Genomic DNA, 16,985 nt, shown 5'->3' on the forward strand with positions numbered 1-16,985 from the left:
TTTCACAGCTGCCTGGGCCTAGTGGCCCACAGGCGGCGTTTATCCAGGAGCCAGAACATCCATCTGTGCCGGCCCCCAGGTCAAGATCTACCGTGGCTCAAGGGCCTTCACCAGAGCCATCACCACCAAGGACCAGCAGACCAGCATCACTACAGCTGCCTCCACCTCCATCTGTGCCTGCCCCCAGGTCAAGATACACCTCAGCACAAAGGCTCCACCACAGCCATCACCTTCAACCCAGCCAGCAAGGAGGTCTCGTGGAGGTCTCGTATAGCACTTGTACACCTCACCTACACAGCAGCCCATGCACCATCACCCCCATCTTCACAGCAGCCAGACCCACTGTCTTGAAGACAGACAAAGACCTTGACACTGTCTTCACATTTATAATGAATAGTTGGTTGAAAGTTCTGATGTTCAATTTTGTAAATAGTGAGATTGTCCAGTTTCTTATATTTATATAAATAGTTAGTTGAAAAAAACATATTTATAATAAATTGATGGTTGAAAAAAAAGTTTGAAAATTCAATTTGTATTTGTACACATCGCATGAACCTTGGTATGTAATATGAAGTCATTAGTCAGTCCTAATGTATCTCAGTCCCTGCTGTAGTGAAAGTAGGGATGGGTACCGAGCCCCGATATTAAACTGAATTATTAAAGACCGTGGTACCGTTAAGCTCCGACGTTAGGTATTTTTATCGGTACTGGAGACATGTAAAAAATATATGTATCATTTCTACACAAACATTATATTGCAATTTTAGTGCCGCCAACTCTGTTTCTAATATGCAAAAAGCGTGCAAAAGGCGTCTTTTTAGTATTTTCGATCTTTCCAATGCAGGCGAGAGATCTCTCTCCCCCGGTTGCTTGTGAGGGGGCGGGGCAGTTTACACACACACGCAGCTGCTACATGCAGCAACACACACACACGGAGGAGATGGCGGAGAGAAGGCGCTCCGAGGTGTGGTTAAACTTTACCCGTCTCGATGTGGACAATGCTCGTTGCCAAAAGTGCAATAACAGTTTATCATGTAAGGGCGGTAACACGAGCAATTTGTCTAAACATTTAGCAAAAGTGCACCACATTCAGACTGAGGAATGCACCGGGTTCCACTGTCTTTCTAGCAGCTCTGTAGCCCCATCCACGAGTAACGTTTCCACGTCAGGTGTTATGTATGCTAGCAGCAACACACGGAGTTAACTCAATTATACAAACATGGGTTAATGATTGGAGGTAACTGAGTTATTTATTTTGTTAAAGTTTCAGCTATTCTGTTTTACAGTTCTGTCATCACATTATTTAATACGATTTGTTAAAACATTGTTGTTTCTTTTGATGTGAAATATTATGTATTTAATTTAAATAAAAAGTAATGTTAGTTTTGTTCACAATTTGTTTAGTTAGTTTACCATGTTTTTCTCCAAAAGAACCGATAAGAGTACAGTTAAAAGACTGGACCGATAAGCGGAATCGATAAAGTAGTAGTACCATTAAAACCTTAACGATACCCATCCCTAAGGGAAAGTAGAGTGATAAACAATCGGATGTCAAATGTTAACCCTTAGAGCTACTTATCTCATCACACAGTGCTCTAAGGTGAGTAATTTGCATGTATAGCAAGACCAGAGATTGTCCTGAATATTTTGATATGTAACACATGGGGTGCCATGTATAACAAGTACATTTAAAAGGTGATTTAAGGAAACATAAAATCGAGAAAATACCCTTAGACTCCAGAGGGTTAAAGCATGGAGACATACATGAACCTGAAAATGAGCATAATAGGGCCTATTCAAGTACACTGTGTTGATAATACTACTCTGCTTTTAATTAAGTAAAGGATCTCAGTACTTCTTCCTTTGCTTTTTGGTATATTAATGGCGCTTTTCCACTGCAGCGCGGTTTAAGCTTTTTTTTTGCTTTTCCACTAGGGCTAGTTCCGGCTCAGGGCTACTTTTTCACCTTTTTTCTGGCACTCCAAAATCGAGATTCTTACCGGGCTGAATACTAGTGACTTAAACACTCTCGACTGCTGAATGGTCAGAGAGGATCGCTGGCAAGGGGGCTACAACTACAACAAAATGAACATATTTGACCGTGATTTAGTTGTAATACACGTTTCAAATGATGCCGAAGTAACAACATCCTGATACCGGTCTGCAGACAAGACGGCAGGCGAAAAACCTTTTAAAATGCGTGTTTTCTGAATGGAGATTGGATCGATCAGCTAAGCTAACGTTGTATATGCTCCGACCGTCCACACTCATAACAATGGCCTACAGACATAAATAAACCAGCGACTGTATTCGCCATGACACAGACAGTATGTGGTTGGTATAGTGCTGTGTACCTGGACTCACATTCAGGTTCAGGTCCGGACTCAAGTCCAGAGGTTCAGATCAGGTCCGGACTTATAAGTCCGGACTTGTGTCAAGTTGTGTGAGTAACTAAAGTGAACTTATTGTGAGCTAATTATCAATTGAAAATAAACTCATAATCAACTCAAATTCAAACTCGTCAGGTTTATTGTGCCCCCTTCCAACTTGTGTCTACACCATGTCTTTTTTTAGAACTCTACATGTGTTACTAACTACACAACACAACTACATACATAGTGATGTACATACAAGACTCAATATGCAAGAGTACAAGTCTATGTGTTCTTGTTCAAGAACAACAGCATATTGACATTGTCTGGGTGAAGTGTTGCTCTTTCGGCAGACACTATATCACCATACATACAAAGGAGTTAGCTTAGCTACACTACCATATATGGCAACCAGTATCCCATGCTGTCAGTAAGCTACACTAACAAATATGGCAACCAGCATCCCACGCTGTCAGTGTCCACTATGTCTAAGCCAGCTTCCCTTGACGTCACACATATCTCGCGAGCAGTTGCGATATTTTGCGAGACTTCGTGAGTTCAGTAATGGCCGCCATATCAGAAGCCAAAACAATGTTTTTCGTCTTTTCTCAGCGCAAATTTCTCGATCTATGGAAGGTTTTAGATGGTTTAGAACAAAAAGGAGAATATACGTAAGTACCGGTTCCCGACGTTCCGGTTTTAACCGGACTTGAACCGAAACTTTTTACAAGTCCAGTACCGGTTTGGCGTACCGGTACGCAGCCCTAGGTTGGTACTTGTTTAACTTTTGTCTAGTTTCTGAAGAGATAGGAGGAGCTGTGAGCTCTAAGTGCTAACAGCTAACGGCTGTGTTTTGGTTTTGTGGTCCGCATTAAAGATGACGTCATTGCAGTTTTATGCAGCGTCGCTCCGCCCGCCGAACAGCCGATCGCCCCGCCTACACTGCGTTACTATAGTTACTACCCCAGTTCCTAAACTGTAATGGAAACGCAGAATAAGGTGAGCCTGGCCTACCAAGGCCTAACCACACCGTACTAAGCCGTGCGAGGCCCTGCAGTGGAAAAGCGCCATTAGATATCCATCAGCCCACTGTTATGTGTGTAAAAAGTGTGTAGAGTGTAGCCTTTTCACTGAGTGTGTGTGATATGTCACACAGGTACAACAGAATGCAGAGATCTCATAACTTCCAAATCCTTTGTGGTCAGTACAAATGTACAAGTTCATCTGACCCCCGAAGATTTACAGCCTCCTTTTCCTGTAAGCCACTGAATAAAGACTTTTGGGGTGAGTGCGGCCACTAAAGGCAGTCTGAAGGGCGAACGCACTCCTAGAAGTGAGGTGGTGCAGGAGTCTGACATCACAAGCTGCTGTTAAGAGGATTTGTGGCTCCAGAGTACTCAAAACAGTCCCTGCATGTCTCAAGAGAGGATAAAGAAGAGAGGAGCAATGGAAATAACTGTAGAAAAGGTGTGGGTTTCTATAGAGCTGAAGGTATGGTTTGAGATGTTTCTACTCCCCCTTGTTTGTTTGCACGCCTCTCGAAGCTGTGTACTCCTGTTTTGGTGTATGTGAGTGTGTGTGGGTGTGTGCCCGTCACGCTGCGCTCCAGCTGCCTGCTCATTAAAGCGGTGAGGGGCTGGGCTGACGTTAACTAGATTCCCGGGCATTTACTTTGATCAGTTTGGCCCTCCCGCTTTTATAGCTGTCTCCAGGCTATGAGTTTAATGCCTCATACATTAGACCTGTGACGGCAACACACACACACACGCACACACACGCACACACACGCACGCACGCACGCACGCACGCACACGTTTTCTTACGGTCTCCCTTAAAATATGCCATAAAAGACAATTAGAACGAGTAATTTATAAAATGTGCAGACTGTTGTGAGCCACATGCATCAGTATTGATCTTATATTGGATGGATGAGCCAGACAATCATTAGCAGATCTAAATGTACAATTAAATCTGATTAAAGGCAGCCCTCCCAAGAGGGACTTATAGACTTATGTTACGTTTATTTCATTTCATGCACAACACCATATTAGTGCCATTGTAGGTACAAAACAAAAAAGGGCTGGGAAAAGGTGGTAATATTCGGATAAAACAGATTTTCTGTACGTCTAGGAGATAAAAGCGTTAAAATAACATGAAAAACTGTTTTATATTTACAAAGGAAACTTTAGAACGAAGCCACAAAAGCAGCTGTGAGGCAGCAACACCTAATATGTTGAAAAACAAAAAAGAAACTGTTGGATGGCTAAAAATGGACTCAGCTATACATGATCAGACTTGTATTAGTATAAGCTTAGAAATACTTTGGTCTGATTGGACCTTTAAAGAGCAACTTCCAGGTTAAAGACACCTGTGAATAAATGTGTAGGAAAATGATGAATACACTAGATTTTCCAAAAAATATACAGAAATATACACTACAGTGACATCTGGCGTCGTTTTTGTAAGAAATGTTCACTTCCGCATAAAAAAGCCTCGGCACGTGACCTTCCGCGTGTGACGTAACACGGGGGACACAAGGGGGAGAGTGGCCGGTGTAACGTATTAATAAACATGGATCCCAATGCTAGTTTCGACACAGAAGACACAGAAGAAGTTGAACATGAATATTCGAATGCATATGACGGACCACAACCTTATAATTATGAGCCTGCTAGGCGTCCAAGAGACCAGGAGCAGCCAAGGATTAGAAGAAATAACGGCCATCTGAGAGAAATTGAGCTGTGGTGTGAGGAGAACCAGTGGAGAACTGGGCAGCTATCTTGGTGAGTGACCGGCGTTAGCTACAGAATGTTAGCTAACGTCACATCACAACATTGTGAAGTTAGCTATCATATATCAGGCTATAACTAAAGTAGCATTGATAATATAGTAACGTTACTGGCAGGACTGTTGATACTGATCCATAACAGAAACTAATGCGCAAGTATCAGCCGTATCTCGCGTTACCTAATGCAACTCCACACTACGGTGCTGTGTACCGGAGGGGAGACGCGAGATACTTGACGATCTGGCGGTGAAAGGTTGTGGAGCCTCCGTTGATATGTTGTTGTAAATGGCTTGATGGAAAGCAGGTGTGTAGTCGGGGAGGGTGCACAGCTGATTGCAGCAGGTGAGTGGAGGTTGAGCCGGGAGCCAGGAGTGACAGCCACCATGCACACACAAACAACACAGACAGGGGGAAACAAACAAACACAAAGGAGACGGCTGGAGCAGTACAGCCACCACAGCGTTACCTAATGCAACTCCACACTACGTCTTACGGTGCAGTGTACCGGAGGGGAGAGAGGGAGAGAGCAGCGAAGGGGGGGGGAGAGAGATGTAATACGGTTTCCTGATAAAGCTGTGGAGTGTATGTGCTGCAGGGAGGTGGATGCACAACGCAGCCAGGAACGAACGCTAGCTCCGGTCCTTTTTACTGTGGAGTCGATGTCCTGACAGGCTGGTATTTGTGCAACCTGCACAAACACAATACTGCACCATGATTACAAATGGTGAAATACAATGTAAAACTACCGAAAAATACCAGCCCACTAAAACACAACCGCTCGACTCAACGCAACTACTAACTCTACCCGCGGTCAGAAAGCAGAGATGTGTCCCCTGTGTGATGTAATATGACGCGTTTGACGTATGACCTTAAAAAAAAGCCGTTTTTAAGAGCAGAGCTCAAAATTGCTCCTTTCCCTCTGAATTCCTGCCCTTATGTCTCGTAAAACATATCAAATCCTGCATTCACTTTTTTAATTGTAATTTTCAAGCAAGTTTAAGCACAAATGTAGAATAAATAAAAACCTGCAAGATGCTCTTTAAGGGTTACATTAAGTGTTTCTAACGAAAACTAAACAAATGTATCCTCTGGGGACCGTGAGTGTCTGTACAAAAAAAACCTGGTAAAGCACCCAGGAAGAGTAGTGGCAAAAGGTGGTACTAAACCTCTGGGCCCCTAAATACTTTTTCCCATTGGGTTAATGTAGAAAAAAGTAATACACGATGAAAAAAAAAGAGGGAGGCGAGAAAAGGAAGGACACAACGAATGACATATTGAGAAAAGAGGAGAGAACGCTAAAGAAATGAGGAGACTGTTTATCCTCTGAGCAGCAGAAACACTGTGCTCCATTTACCACATTAGCACCAGCTAATTACACACTACTGAATATATTAGACTAACTAATAACCAACAAACCACTTCCTGTGTGTCTTTGTGTGCAGACCTGAGGCCCTATGTAAAACTCATTAGAGCTTCGAGTTGACCACTTTATTTTAACATTTTAACAAGCCTTTTGGGGACCATTCCATACAAGCGTTTGCACCACTGGGAGCTGAAAGAGTTTGCATTGCCTGGAACCAGTGTGTGTGTGTGTGTGTGTGTGTGTGTGTGTGTGTGTGTGTGTGTGTGTGTGTGTGTGTGTGTGTGTGTGTGTGTGTGTCGAGAGAACAGGTAATTTGAGGAATATTCTATTTAAGTTCCTCCCTATAGGGCACAGCTACAGAGAGGAACTTACTGACTATGAAATGAGGCTGCAATAACGGCATGTCATGAGAAGGAGTATGTTTGAGTGCGGACGTGTGTGTGTGTGTGTGTGTGTGTGTGTGTGTGTGTGTGTGTGTGTGTGTGTGTGTGTGTGTGTGTGTGTGTGTGTGTGTGTGTGTGTGTGTGTGTGTGTACACACGTACCAGAGTCCGGAGCCAGCATTCTTCACAATGGACGTGCCAGCACTGGATGGAGGTGAGCGGCATGGTGTAGGAATCCTAGGAGCAGAGAGGGGAAGGGGGGGGGGGGGGGAGGTTAAGTTACACCAAATTCAGAGGACACACACATGCCGGGTAACACCAACCAAAAACGACACTGGACAATCCCTGACCGACAGCACCAGACCACTAACCATGGGACCACACAGCCAGTAGCCACAGCACCACTGAGCAAGGCAGCATGGGGGGCAAGTGAACCAGCAACCTGCAGGTCTCACACACACACACACACTGATACGATCGAGGCAGGCAACGAGCACAGACGGAGGGAAGCAGGCAGAGGGAGGACAAGATGAGGGATGAACGACCCAATCAGATGGGCCCTCTTTTCTTTTCCTCTCGAAAAGAACGGAAAGATGAGGGAGGAACGGGAGGGATGGGGGAAAGGAGCGGAGGAGAGAGGGAGTGCCTTACCCTCCGTAAGGGCTGTGGGAGGAGCCTCTTTATGCCGCTGCCGTAGCCACCAATCACAAGGCCCCTGTACAGGCAGTACAAGCCGAGGGGGAGGGACTTAGGCTGCCTCTCTCCGACCCCATTGGCCAGTGGCCGGGGCCCTGGCCACACCCCTAGGCTCTTGATCTCTGCGCCTGACTGGATAGCAGGCTTCCTCTGCGGAAGGGAGGGGTGGGGGGGGAGAGCTAATCATAGAGGCAGGCTCGTACTGATCGCGCACTCACAAACACGACAGGTGCAACACAAACGCGTGGACACACACACACCCAACCACACACACGTGAAGGTGTGCAGGGAAGACAGCCGATGGACAACCTGCTGAAGAACTCGCCTACTGTGTTCGACCTGACTTTGTTTTGACAAATAAAGAGATGTATCTATGCTGGTGACTTGGCTAAGTTGCTCAAAGTCGATAGTATCAAAATGTAACTACAATTGAGATGGGCAGTGTCATTCACGCTGTACCTTGATGGCAATTGATTTGTTGCCTTCAATGTCTTTCTTTATTTCGCAGGAAGTTACAAGATCTCCTTGGTCAAAGAACTCTGTTTTTAATTCCAAAATCGACTATTGCAATTAATGTCTTTGTCATCCGCTGATACTGCTAAACAAGGCTGCTGTGTAGGTCCATGTCACGACGCTGAGATGGAAAAGCTCATCATCACATTTGAACTGTTACTAACACTTATTACATTATTGTTTCATCTGTTGATTATGTTTGGGATTAATCCATTAGCTGTTTTGTCTATGAAATGTCTGAATATGAAAAAAAAGGCCATCATTTCCTAAGGCCAAGATGACGTTTGGAAATGCCATGTTTATTCTTATCTGACCAATAGTACAAAAAAATCAAAGTTATTTAGATGACTTTCTGTTCTAAAAAAATCTAAGTTTGTAGAATAATTATAGAATGTAATAATTTTCTAAATGTCCATCTTATTATCTAAAAAACATTTATACCATACAAATCCTCAATAAATGTATTTTTCTTAACCAGACACTACAGTTTTCCCCTCCCTAAGATAGCCAGCAGATGGGGGTAGAAAGCCACTGATGAGACCGAGGGTAAACTTGAGCCAACTTGGCTGCACCAGGAGAGCACTTGTTTTCTACTTACATGCAACCAACAGACCATTAAATCCATGTGCATGTTTGAGGTACTGACTCATAATAACTCTGCTTACATTTTGAATGCATTTACTCAGAGGTTGCCGTGGAAATGCCCAGCTTTAAATGCTTCCTGATTGACAACAAATGAAAGCAATTCTAATGACTTTCACGTCGTCCACCCTGTGACAGGTAGGGAACACTGTGACGAGTTAAAGACGGACAGAGACGGATTAGATGTAAGACACCAGTGTGTGTGTGCGTGTGAAAATGTTACACATATTTCTATTCCTCTGTATGCCTGAATGTGTGTGTGTGTAAGATGAGGGACAGTGACAGATGAGCGGAGAAGAGCTGTGTGTCCATGGGGCAGTGAGTGATCGATCGCTGTGCCTTGCCCTCCGTGTCACCTCGGGCACCCGGCGACCTTTAGGAAGCGCAGGCGTCCGTAATTACCCGGATTGCACACACACAGTCACACCAACACACACACTCAGGATGCCAACGCTGCACTGTCCACAAGCTTGAGGGATGACAGGATGACACAAAGTGGGGAACACAAACTGTGATTGGGTGGTGGTGGGGGGAGGGGTGCAGGTGCAGTCCTATCTCAAGCATCTGATGAACATGAATATTGACATATGTCCCTCAGACTGCCTGATACTGCCCTGAGTGAACATGTGGCTAATACTATTGATCTGGAAGTCCAATCGATCATGTTGAAAAGCAAATCCTCACACAAAATCTAAAATGTGCCGGCTGGTTATTAATACATGTTTAATCACCCTGAGACTGTCCTGCACTTCCCACAGGGGTCTCTGGGGTCTCCCTGCACACATTCAGTTGACTGGCAAAGCCATGCAGGAGCAGAGACCACCACAACACAAAGAGCTCAGACACTTTAAGAGACTTGGGCATCCACAAACTGAGGGAAATGAGATGCATGCACGCATACAACACGGTGATTGATGACAACCTCAAGCCAAATACCTGCGAAACACAAAGTGGCCACAAAAGCAATGCCTGAAGACTCGTTCCTATAGCACTCCAATGTGCCGTGGGCTGGGTGATACTTTAGTTTGCAGAGACTAGGGATGTCATGGGAACTGACGCTTCCTTACTAAGTACAAAAATGGCAGTACTTTTTTTCCTACAGTGCCACAGGTATTGAATACTACATTTCTGGTATCGTGACGCATAGCAGAGAGTGCAACAGTTTTGACCTAAATGCAGTAAAATAGGGACGAAAGGGCAAAATTGGCATTGTCAGCCCAATATCAAGTAATTGGCCGAATAATGAAGAATATGGAGGATCCTGTTAGCTAGATTGGTTGGCAGGAGGGCTTTGTTCATTAAGCATGAACAGAGCAAAGAGAATCATGTGGAAATGTAGTTACTTGCGCTAACACTAGCATTCCTGTAATCTGCACTTCTATAAACAAAGTCTGCTGGTTTTTGCCTCCTGACAAAAGACACCCTCACTGCCATTAAGGGAGTAAATGATATGCTCACCATGCAGATGAGACACTTGTATCGGTCTCCTCTCAGAATCTGCCTCTCCAGCTCTCTGATTCGAGCCTTCAGAGCATCCATGGTGGTAGCCGTGGAGTCCTCCTCTGTTACCCTGAGGGAGGAAGAGAGGATGAGATGTTGAGCTTTGACATTGTGAAACATATTGACAGTGTAACATGTGAAACCTAGAACCATTGACCAAGTAGACCGTGTGTACAACATTTAGTGACTTTAAGGTAAATAGATACTTTTTCAAATGAGATGAAACGCGTTTAATATAAAAGTAGTTTGTCGTTGCGTTTTATGAAACAGACTATTCTCAGAAGTAGGTCTATTTACTTTACATTATTCATTTAAATTGTGTTGCTGTTTTGTATTTTCTAACAGGGAATAATACTCTGTTGTGCCTTGACATTAAGCCCACCTCTTAGAAAACATATATAGATATATAATGTGTATCGCCATTCGGCCTTCAAAATATAGAGATAGGATTTTGGTCCTTTTTTGACCCAGCGATAGTCAACATGTGTTTTCAGGGAGTTTTTGAAAAGTTCTATGCTAACATTGACACAGAAACAGTTAATAAGCTAAATGTAACAATGCATTAACACATTTTATCCTTTGCACTCCCCTCTCGAATTGAGAAAAGTGCCCATTCCTCTTTTTCTAATATCTCTTGTTTAACTTTCATCCTCTGGATCTCCTCTCTTTTGTTTTGCCATCTATCCTCATGCCTTTCATCCCTCTCAATGTATCTCCTTCATTCTGTTTTTATCTGCTCTCCCCCTTTCTTCATTCTATCCACCGTCCTACCTTCCCCTCTCCTCCTGAGCAGCCTCTGATTAATGTGTAGCATGATAACAGAAAATGTGCATTTAACACTGTCCGACAGCATATGAAGCAGCCATAACTAAATCAATACGGTCGACCACAGCGCTGCAGCTGATGATGATTTGGCGCAGCGAGACGAGGCCGCACCGTGTTTATTATAGCCATCTGCACGATGTGCGTGTTCAAATGGGACTGTGTGTGTGTGTGTGTTTATGGTGATGTGGGCATTTTGCAGCCTGATAGCTAGCTGATCTATGGTATTGATCTGGATGGGGAAGGACAAGCGGGGAGAGGGCGAGAGCGAAATAGAACGATAAGTGGCTGTGTGTGTCCTAGGATATGGCTTCATTTGCTGCATCCTCAAACAGCTACAGAGGCTACAAGGAAAGGATAACAAGGATTGACTTTCTGAATGTACTATTAAGAGACAGGTTTCCTTCAATCCATGCCTGCAATGCAATAGTAATAATAGAAGTTAACATGAATAGATTTACATTGTATTTCCTTGATTCCTATCATAAAGCTTATTGAAATGAAACATATTTGGTTTGCAAGACCATCACCAGAATTCTATAATTACTCCAGTGTTAAGCTCAGGAAGTGGTGCAAAAGCAACAACAACTCTCTAAAAACTCTGATGTGATCGACGCACATGTTTTTCTCCAGCTTTTTTAAAACCTTGGAAGAAAAACTAAACATTTTAAAACAAAGTTAAGGTAAATGTAATTTATTTGTACATTTTAGTTTTTGGATCATTGGTCAAATCAAGCAATACAGTTGCACTCTGTTTTTTACACTTTCCTTTTTACAATTTTTTGATATTCCTAAACGACTTGGCAAGTCAGTTTGTCTTCCTTCACTAAAGGTGGACCTGCTCTATCCCCTGCCTGAAGCCCACCACCCTCCTGTGTCTATAAAGGTTAAGTTGGGACTCCTAGACTGTCTGGCCGTCCCGTGCCCTATAAACTGCTTTAGCCTCTCCTCTTATTAGTCCTGAGATTGTAAAAAGCCATTTAGCCTTGATTAGCCTGCTAGCTGATAAATGGTCAGTGGACTCTGGGCTGGATGGGGGTTGTCCCTAAAACAAGGCTGTCTGTGCCTTTTAACAACTCCAATAAAGCTCCCTGTCGCTCAGTCGAGGAAAAAACTCTGCCAAGGCGCTTCCCGTCTTTGTCCGAAGTGAGTTTAAGAACAAGGACAGAAAAATAAGTTTCTGCTTTTCCCCCTTTCGCCTCTGTATTAGTCGTTCTGTCTCTATCTGTTTAACTTCCTAATTTGATATGTTCATTTAATTTGACGTGGCCATTTAAACTGGGAGCAAGGAGGGGGGGGATGAGGAGATGCAAAGGTTGAATGGAGGCAACAAGGAGAACAGGATGATTTCACAGGGCCAGGGAAAGGAAAGACAACTCTCCTGGGCTACACAGAGAGATAAACTACCTCTCCACCAGCAAAAAACTACAAGTACAAATCCTTGAGTTTAAGCTCTTTATGCTACGTCACTGATTTAAGCTGGCTCAGGGGTTTTCAAGCTTTTCAGTTTGGGAGCCAAAAATACTGAAATTAATGTCACTGGGACTCTGGCTTAGTAAACATGTCAGGTGGACTCGCAGAAACACTTCAGATTGGGTAACAACCTAAAGTGTAAGGGTGTTACGGCAAGTTTCCATGAGTGTGTGTCCCAGGGGGAGACTCACGTTATTTACGCTACTTTAAAACATATTTACATCATATGGTTATAAACCTGATTTGCGAGCTTGTATGATTGCAGGTATTGGTGGCGATACAACAATACTAATGATACTATTAGGCTATTGCATGTGTAAGCTGTTGAGAACAGTTCTTATAAAGAAAGAGCCTTAGAATCTGCTCAAATCTAAATCAGGAAGTTAAATGGAATTGGGTTTTAAATTATAATTAAAGTCCTGGACTCGATGTTGAATACAATAGCTGTACAGGAACACCAGATCTAACATTTATAAATCGTTGTATGGATATTAAGCTGTATGTACTGCACATCTGTTTGGGCAGAGTGTTTGTGGGCACAGTGGGACAAAGCTCCGTCTCGGTACGTTTCGACTGAAGCCGTGGCCTTCATTTGAAAGCCTGGCATCATAAAACTTAAAGATCCAACACTGGAATAAAACGTCCATTCACGCAACATGCTGCTACTCCAGCTCAGTTAGTGGCCCACCGGGCTATTTTGGACGGTGTGTGTGTGTGTAAGTGAAAGAAAGTGAAATTGCCGTGCATTTCCATCTCCAGTCAGCCCTATGGCGACAAGCAGGCAGGAGCGCATGACAGAGACAGATAGATGGCTGCGCCTCCCCTCTATTTAGCGCTCCATCCCCAACGTGTGTGGGGCTATTTCTCATTTCATTAGTGTGTGTGTGTGTGTGTGTGTGTGTGTGTGTGTGTGTGTGTGTGTGTGTGTGTGTGTGTGTGTGTGTGTGTGTGTGTGTGTGTAGCTGAAGACCCTCCACCATCCATCTCAATCAGCCCCGTGTCTTAATCTACTGTCTACCAACATTTTGGCCTCACTCGGCCTCTCTGGCTCTCTCACCGCGAGCACACAACAAATTATAAAATTAACAATTCATTCTCAGAAAAACCACAATATTCTAGGAAACATTTGATCCACCTGGTAGGGAAATAAATCTCTGTCAGGCAGGTGCTGTGAAAATAGCAGCGGTAAATCCCTTTAGAGCATCATTGTCTGCTGCACCCTGTTAACCGAGGCCTTAACTACACTGACACACCATGATAAAACATTTAAGTCACTATTGATTTCCCCTGCCCCAGCCCGATCTGTGTGTGTCTGAGTGTGTGTTTCTGTGTGTGTAGGTCTCAGGGGGCCAAAGGGTAGGGGATAGTGGGGGGTGTTTTGTAAGTGCCTGAGAAAAATTGAGACAGAGGACGAGAAGAAACGAGCAATGGGAAAGAGAAAAAAGAAGGCAGAAAGAGAGAGAAATGTGGCTTAGCGACATCAATAAAGGAGAAGAAGGCAGCCAGAGCTACTGGGCAGTGTGTGTAGGGGGGGGGGGGGGGGGGGGAGTCTAGCTTCATCACTTCCAAATTGAGGACAGATTCAATTATTTGCAGAAACCACATGGAAATCTCTCCGCATTGTTCCAGCTGGAGCACCAAATTTGGCAGCAATCGCATTGGCTGCATTGGAGGGGCCATTTATCTTGGAGGGGAAAGAGCGTCTCAGGCGTTGCACGTGAATGTGTGTGTGTATGTGTGTGTGTGAGCTCATTTATCTTGCGGGGGAATGAGCAAGGGAACAAGGACGCCCCCGGAGGCGACCAAATCATTACCCATCTGGGATCAGAGACAGAGAGAGAGATTTCAATAACGCTGTGCAGAGCACACACAGCGACACACACACATGCACAATGTATCAATGTAACGAAAGGAGACAAATCTCATTTTCATTTGGGGACGGAGAGGCACAGAAGCTCCACAAATACGTGCATTTATAGCAAGTGGAGAGGAGTGAGGCGGGGAATTGTTCCAGCCAGCTGACTGCCTGTTCCATTGCAATCATTCAGCATCTCGTTGGCTGGCTTTAAATGGATACTTAGATTAAGGCATGTTCGGCTCCAGGTGGCCAATAACACCTCAGCTAGAACATCATGTAGCAACACACACAGACACATTCTGGCCTTAACTAAGTCATAACGTCAGAAATTCTTAGGATTTAAGGTAGTTCTTGGAAATATGCTTCAGGTGAGAGTTGATGATTGCAACTAAATGAGATCTGTTCCTTGCCAGGAAATATTCCCTTACTGACATTAGTCTTAGTTGTGTATGGTCTATGGCAGGAACATTTATTACAAAAAACGGTCTTAAAGTAACTACTCTGGAGAGAAACTTGGACTCGATGCCATCTAAAACTGTCCAACACTAGACAACAACAATTAGTTGTTTCACAGAAAAACAATTGCCAACTTTTTCGATAATTGATTATTTGTTAATCTTGAACTGAGTTTTTCAGTCTCTAAAAAAACAAAATCATATTTCCTGCTTTTCTCAGTTTTATATTGTATTAGTGTATGAAAATATATTTCAAGATGCCAGGGTGGACTTCGGGAAATTTGGATGCACATTTTTCTGACATTTTATAACCAATTAATTGATAAAGAGATATGTATATCTATATACATATATATATATAGAAAGTGATCGGCACATTTATCACAATGAAAATAATCCTTAGTTGCATCTCTATCCTCTACAATAACAAATAGCTTTGCAACTATTTAATGTAAACAGCACCATAGGAGGGCAACGCTTCCTCACCGACATTAATACCATGCCTACTGTGCAGGTGTGTGTGCACAAATAGATCAATCAGCGCTGTTTGACCATTGTCTCTACACACACCTGCTTACATCTCATTCTCTCAGACACAAAGATAAACACAGGGTTAAACAAGGACGATCACAGCACGAAAAAAAAGAAGCTTCAAATGCATCCCCTCGCCCCACACACACACACACACACACACACACACACACACACACACACACACACACACACACACACACACACACACACACACACACACACACACACACACACACACACACACACACACACACACACACACACACACACACACACACACACACACACACACACACACACACACACACACACACACACACACACACACACACACACACACACACACACACACACACACCTTGCAGGGCTGTTTCTGATCAATACACTTCAAGCTGCTCTGCTTATTCACCAGTTATCCCATCTGCTGATATTTAATATGTGTAACACACACACACTGAGGATTGATTCATCTAAATGAAGCATTTAGCGCGTGCTGTCTCCCCAGGGCTGATGGGAAACATTCTTAATAAAGGAAAGCTATAAAAATGGCTATTCTCAAAAGTAATGTTTTTAGTAAATATACATTTAACACCTTCCTTAATCGTATTATGTCATTGGATTCCTGCTCTGTTAGCCACTTCAGCTTTGACTGAGGTTTCCAATAAGAGGAAACACAACAACACACACACACACACACACACACACACACACACATCATTCCCACCTATACATTTTGCCTGAGGAAATGAAACTGAAAGCGGGAAAGGTTAGGAAAATGAGATGAGGGGGGATTTTTAGGGGGTATTCTAAAAAGGCACTTTGGGTGGACAAAGGAAAACACTTTAGGAAATAGGGTTTGGGATGGAAGGCAACAAGCAGACTGACCCCAGCTCAGTGTGTGTGTGTGTGTGTGTGTGTGTGTGTGTGTGTGTGTGTGTGTGTGTGTGTGTGTGTGTGTGTGTGTGTGTGTGTGTGTGTGTGTGTGTGTGTGTGTGTGTGTGTGTGTGTGTGTGTGTGTGTGTGTGTGTGTGTGTGTGTGAGAAATCACACGGGGCAAAAGGACAGGAGAATATGCCAGACATGCAGAAGCAACCAATCAACCAAATCCCTCTTTCTCTTTGCTTGCTTGCCCACTGACGTTTCTCTCTCGCAATGAGCTGACCTCTATTGCCCATGCGGGGGACAGGGTGTGTGTGTGTGTGTGTGTGTGTGTGTGTGTGTGTGTGTGATTGTTTGCTTGTGGCAGAATATGGATGAGGAGATGGAAATGAGGGAATTACAGAGCGCTGGCCTCTCACACACACACGGGGTGTTCTAATGGATAGGTCAGTGTGTGTTTGCAGCACAGCAAAGCGAGGGGGCTTTTTTTGTTCTGTCCAATCCAGCATCAAGCTGCAGTCATATTCACATGGCAATATGAAACCATTAGAAGTGTTTCTTCTAAGGCTGAATGGCTAAACCTGGTATTTTGTCAGTTAAAGTACTGCTCTTTTTTGATAATATAGGTTGACTGAGTCGGCTGCAAGGCTGTACTTCAACCAGTATTGTGAAACTTGAATTGGATTAGCTTTTTTATATACGAAGAAT

At 43.8% G+C, this 16,985-nt stretch overlaps 1 protein-coding gene across 11 annotated transcripts in view; it reads right to left on the bottom strand.

The window, feature by feature from the left end:
- Positions 1–16,985, bottom strand: part of rnf220a (ring finger protein 220a) — a 294,921-nt gene that overhangs the window by 2,995 nt on the left and 274,941 nt on the right. For 8 of the 11 annotated variants that reach the window (XM_079648068.1, XM_079648065.1, XM_079648067.1 and 5 more), the window contains 3 exons: positions 10,215–10,326; positions 7,557–7,751; positions 7,068–7,142 (listed from right to left, as the gene is read on the bottom strand). In XM_079648068.1, coding sequence (XP_079504194.1) covers positions 7,068–7,142; positions 7,557–7,751; positions 10,215–10,326 — 382 coding nt within the window. The remainder of the gene's footprint in view (positions 1–7,067; positions 7,143–7,556; positions 7,752–10,214; positions 10,327–16,985) is intronic. The other 3 variants (XM_079648070.1, XM_079648064.1, XM_079648063.1) reach the window with 1 other exon arrangement.

Source organism: Notothenia rossii (assembly GCF_949606895.1).
Source record: "Notothenia rossii genome assembly, chromosome: 9".
In the NCBI taxonomy this organism is placed as follows: domain Eukaryota; kingdom Metazoa; phylum Chordata; class Actinopteri; order Perciformes; family Nototheniidae; genus Notothenia; species Notothenia rossii.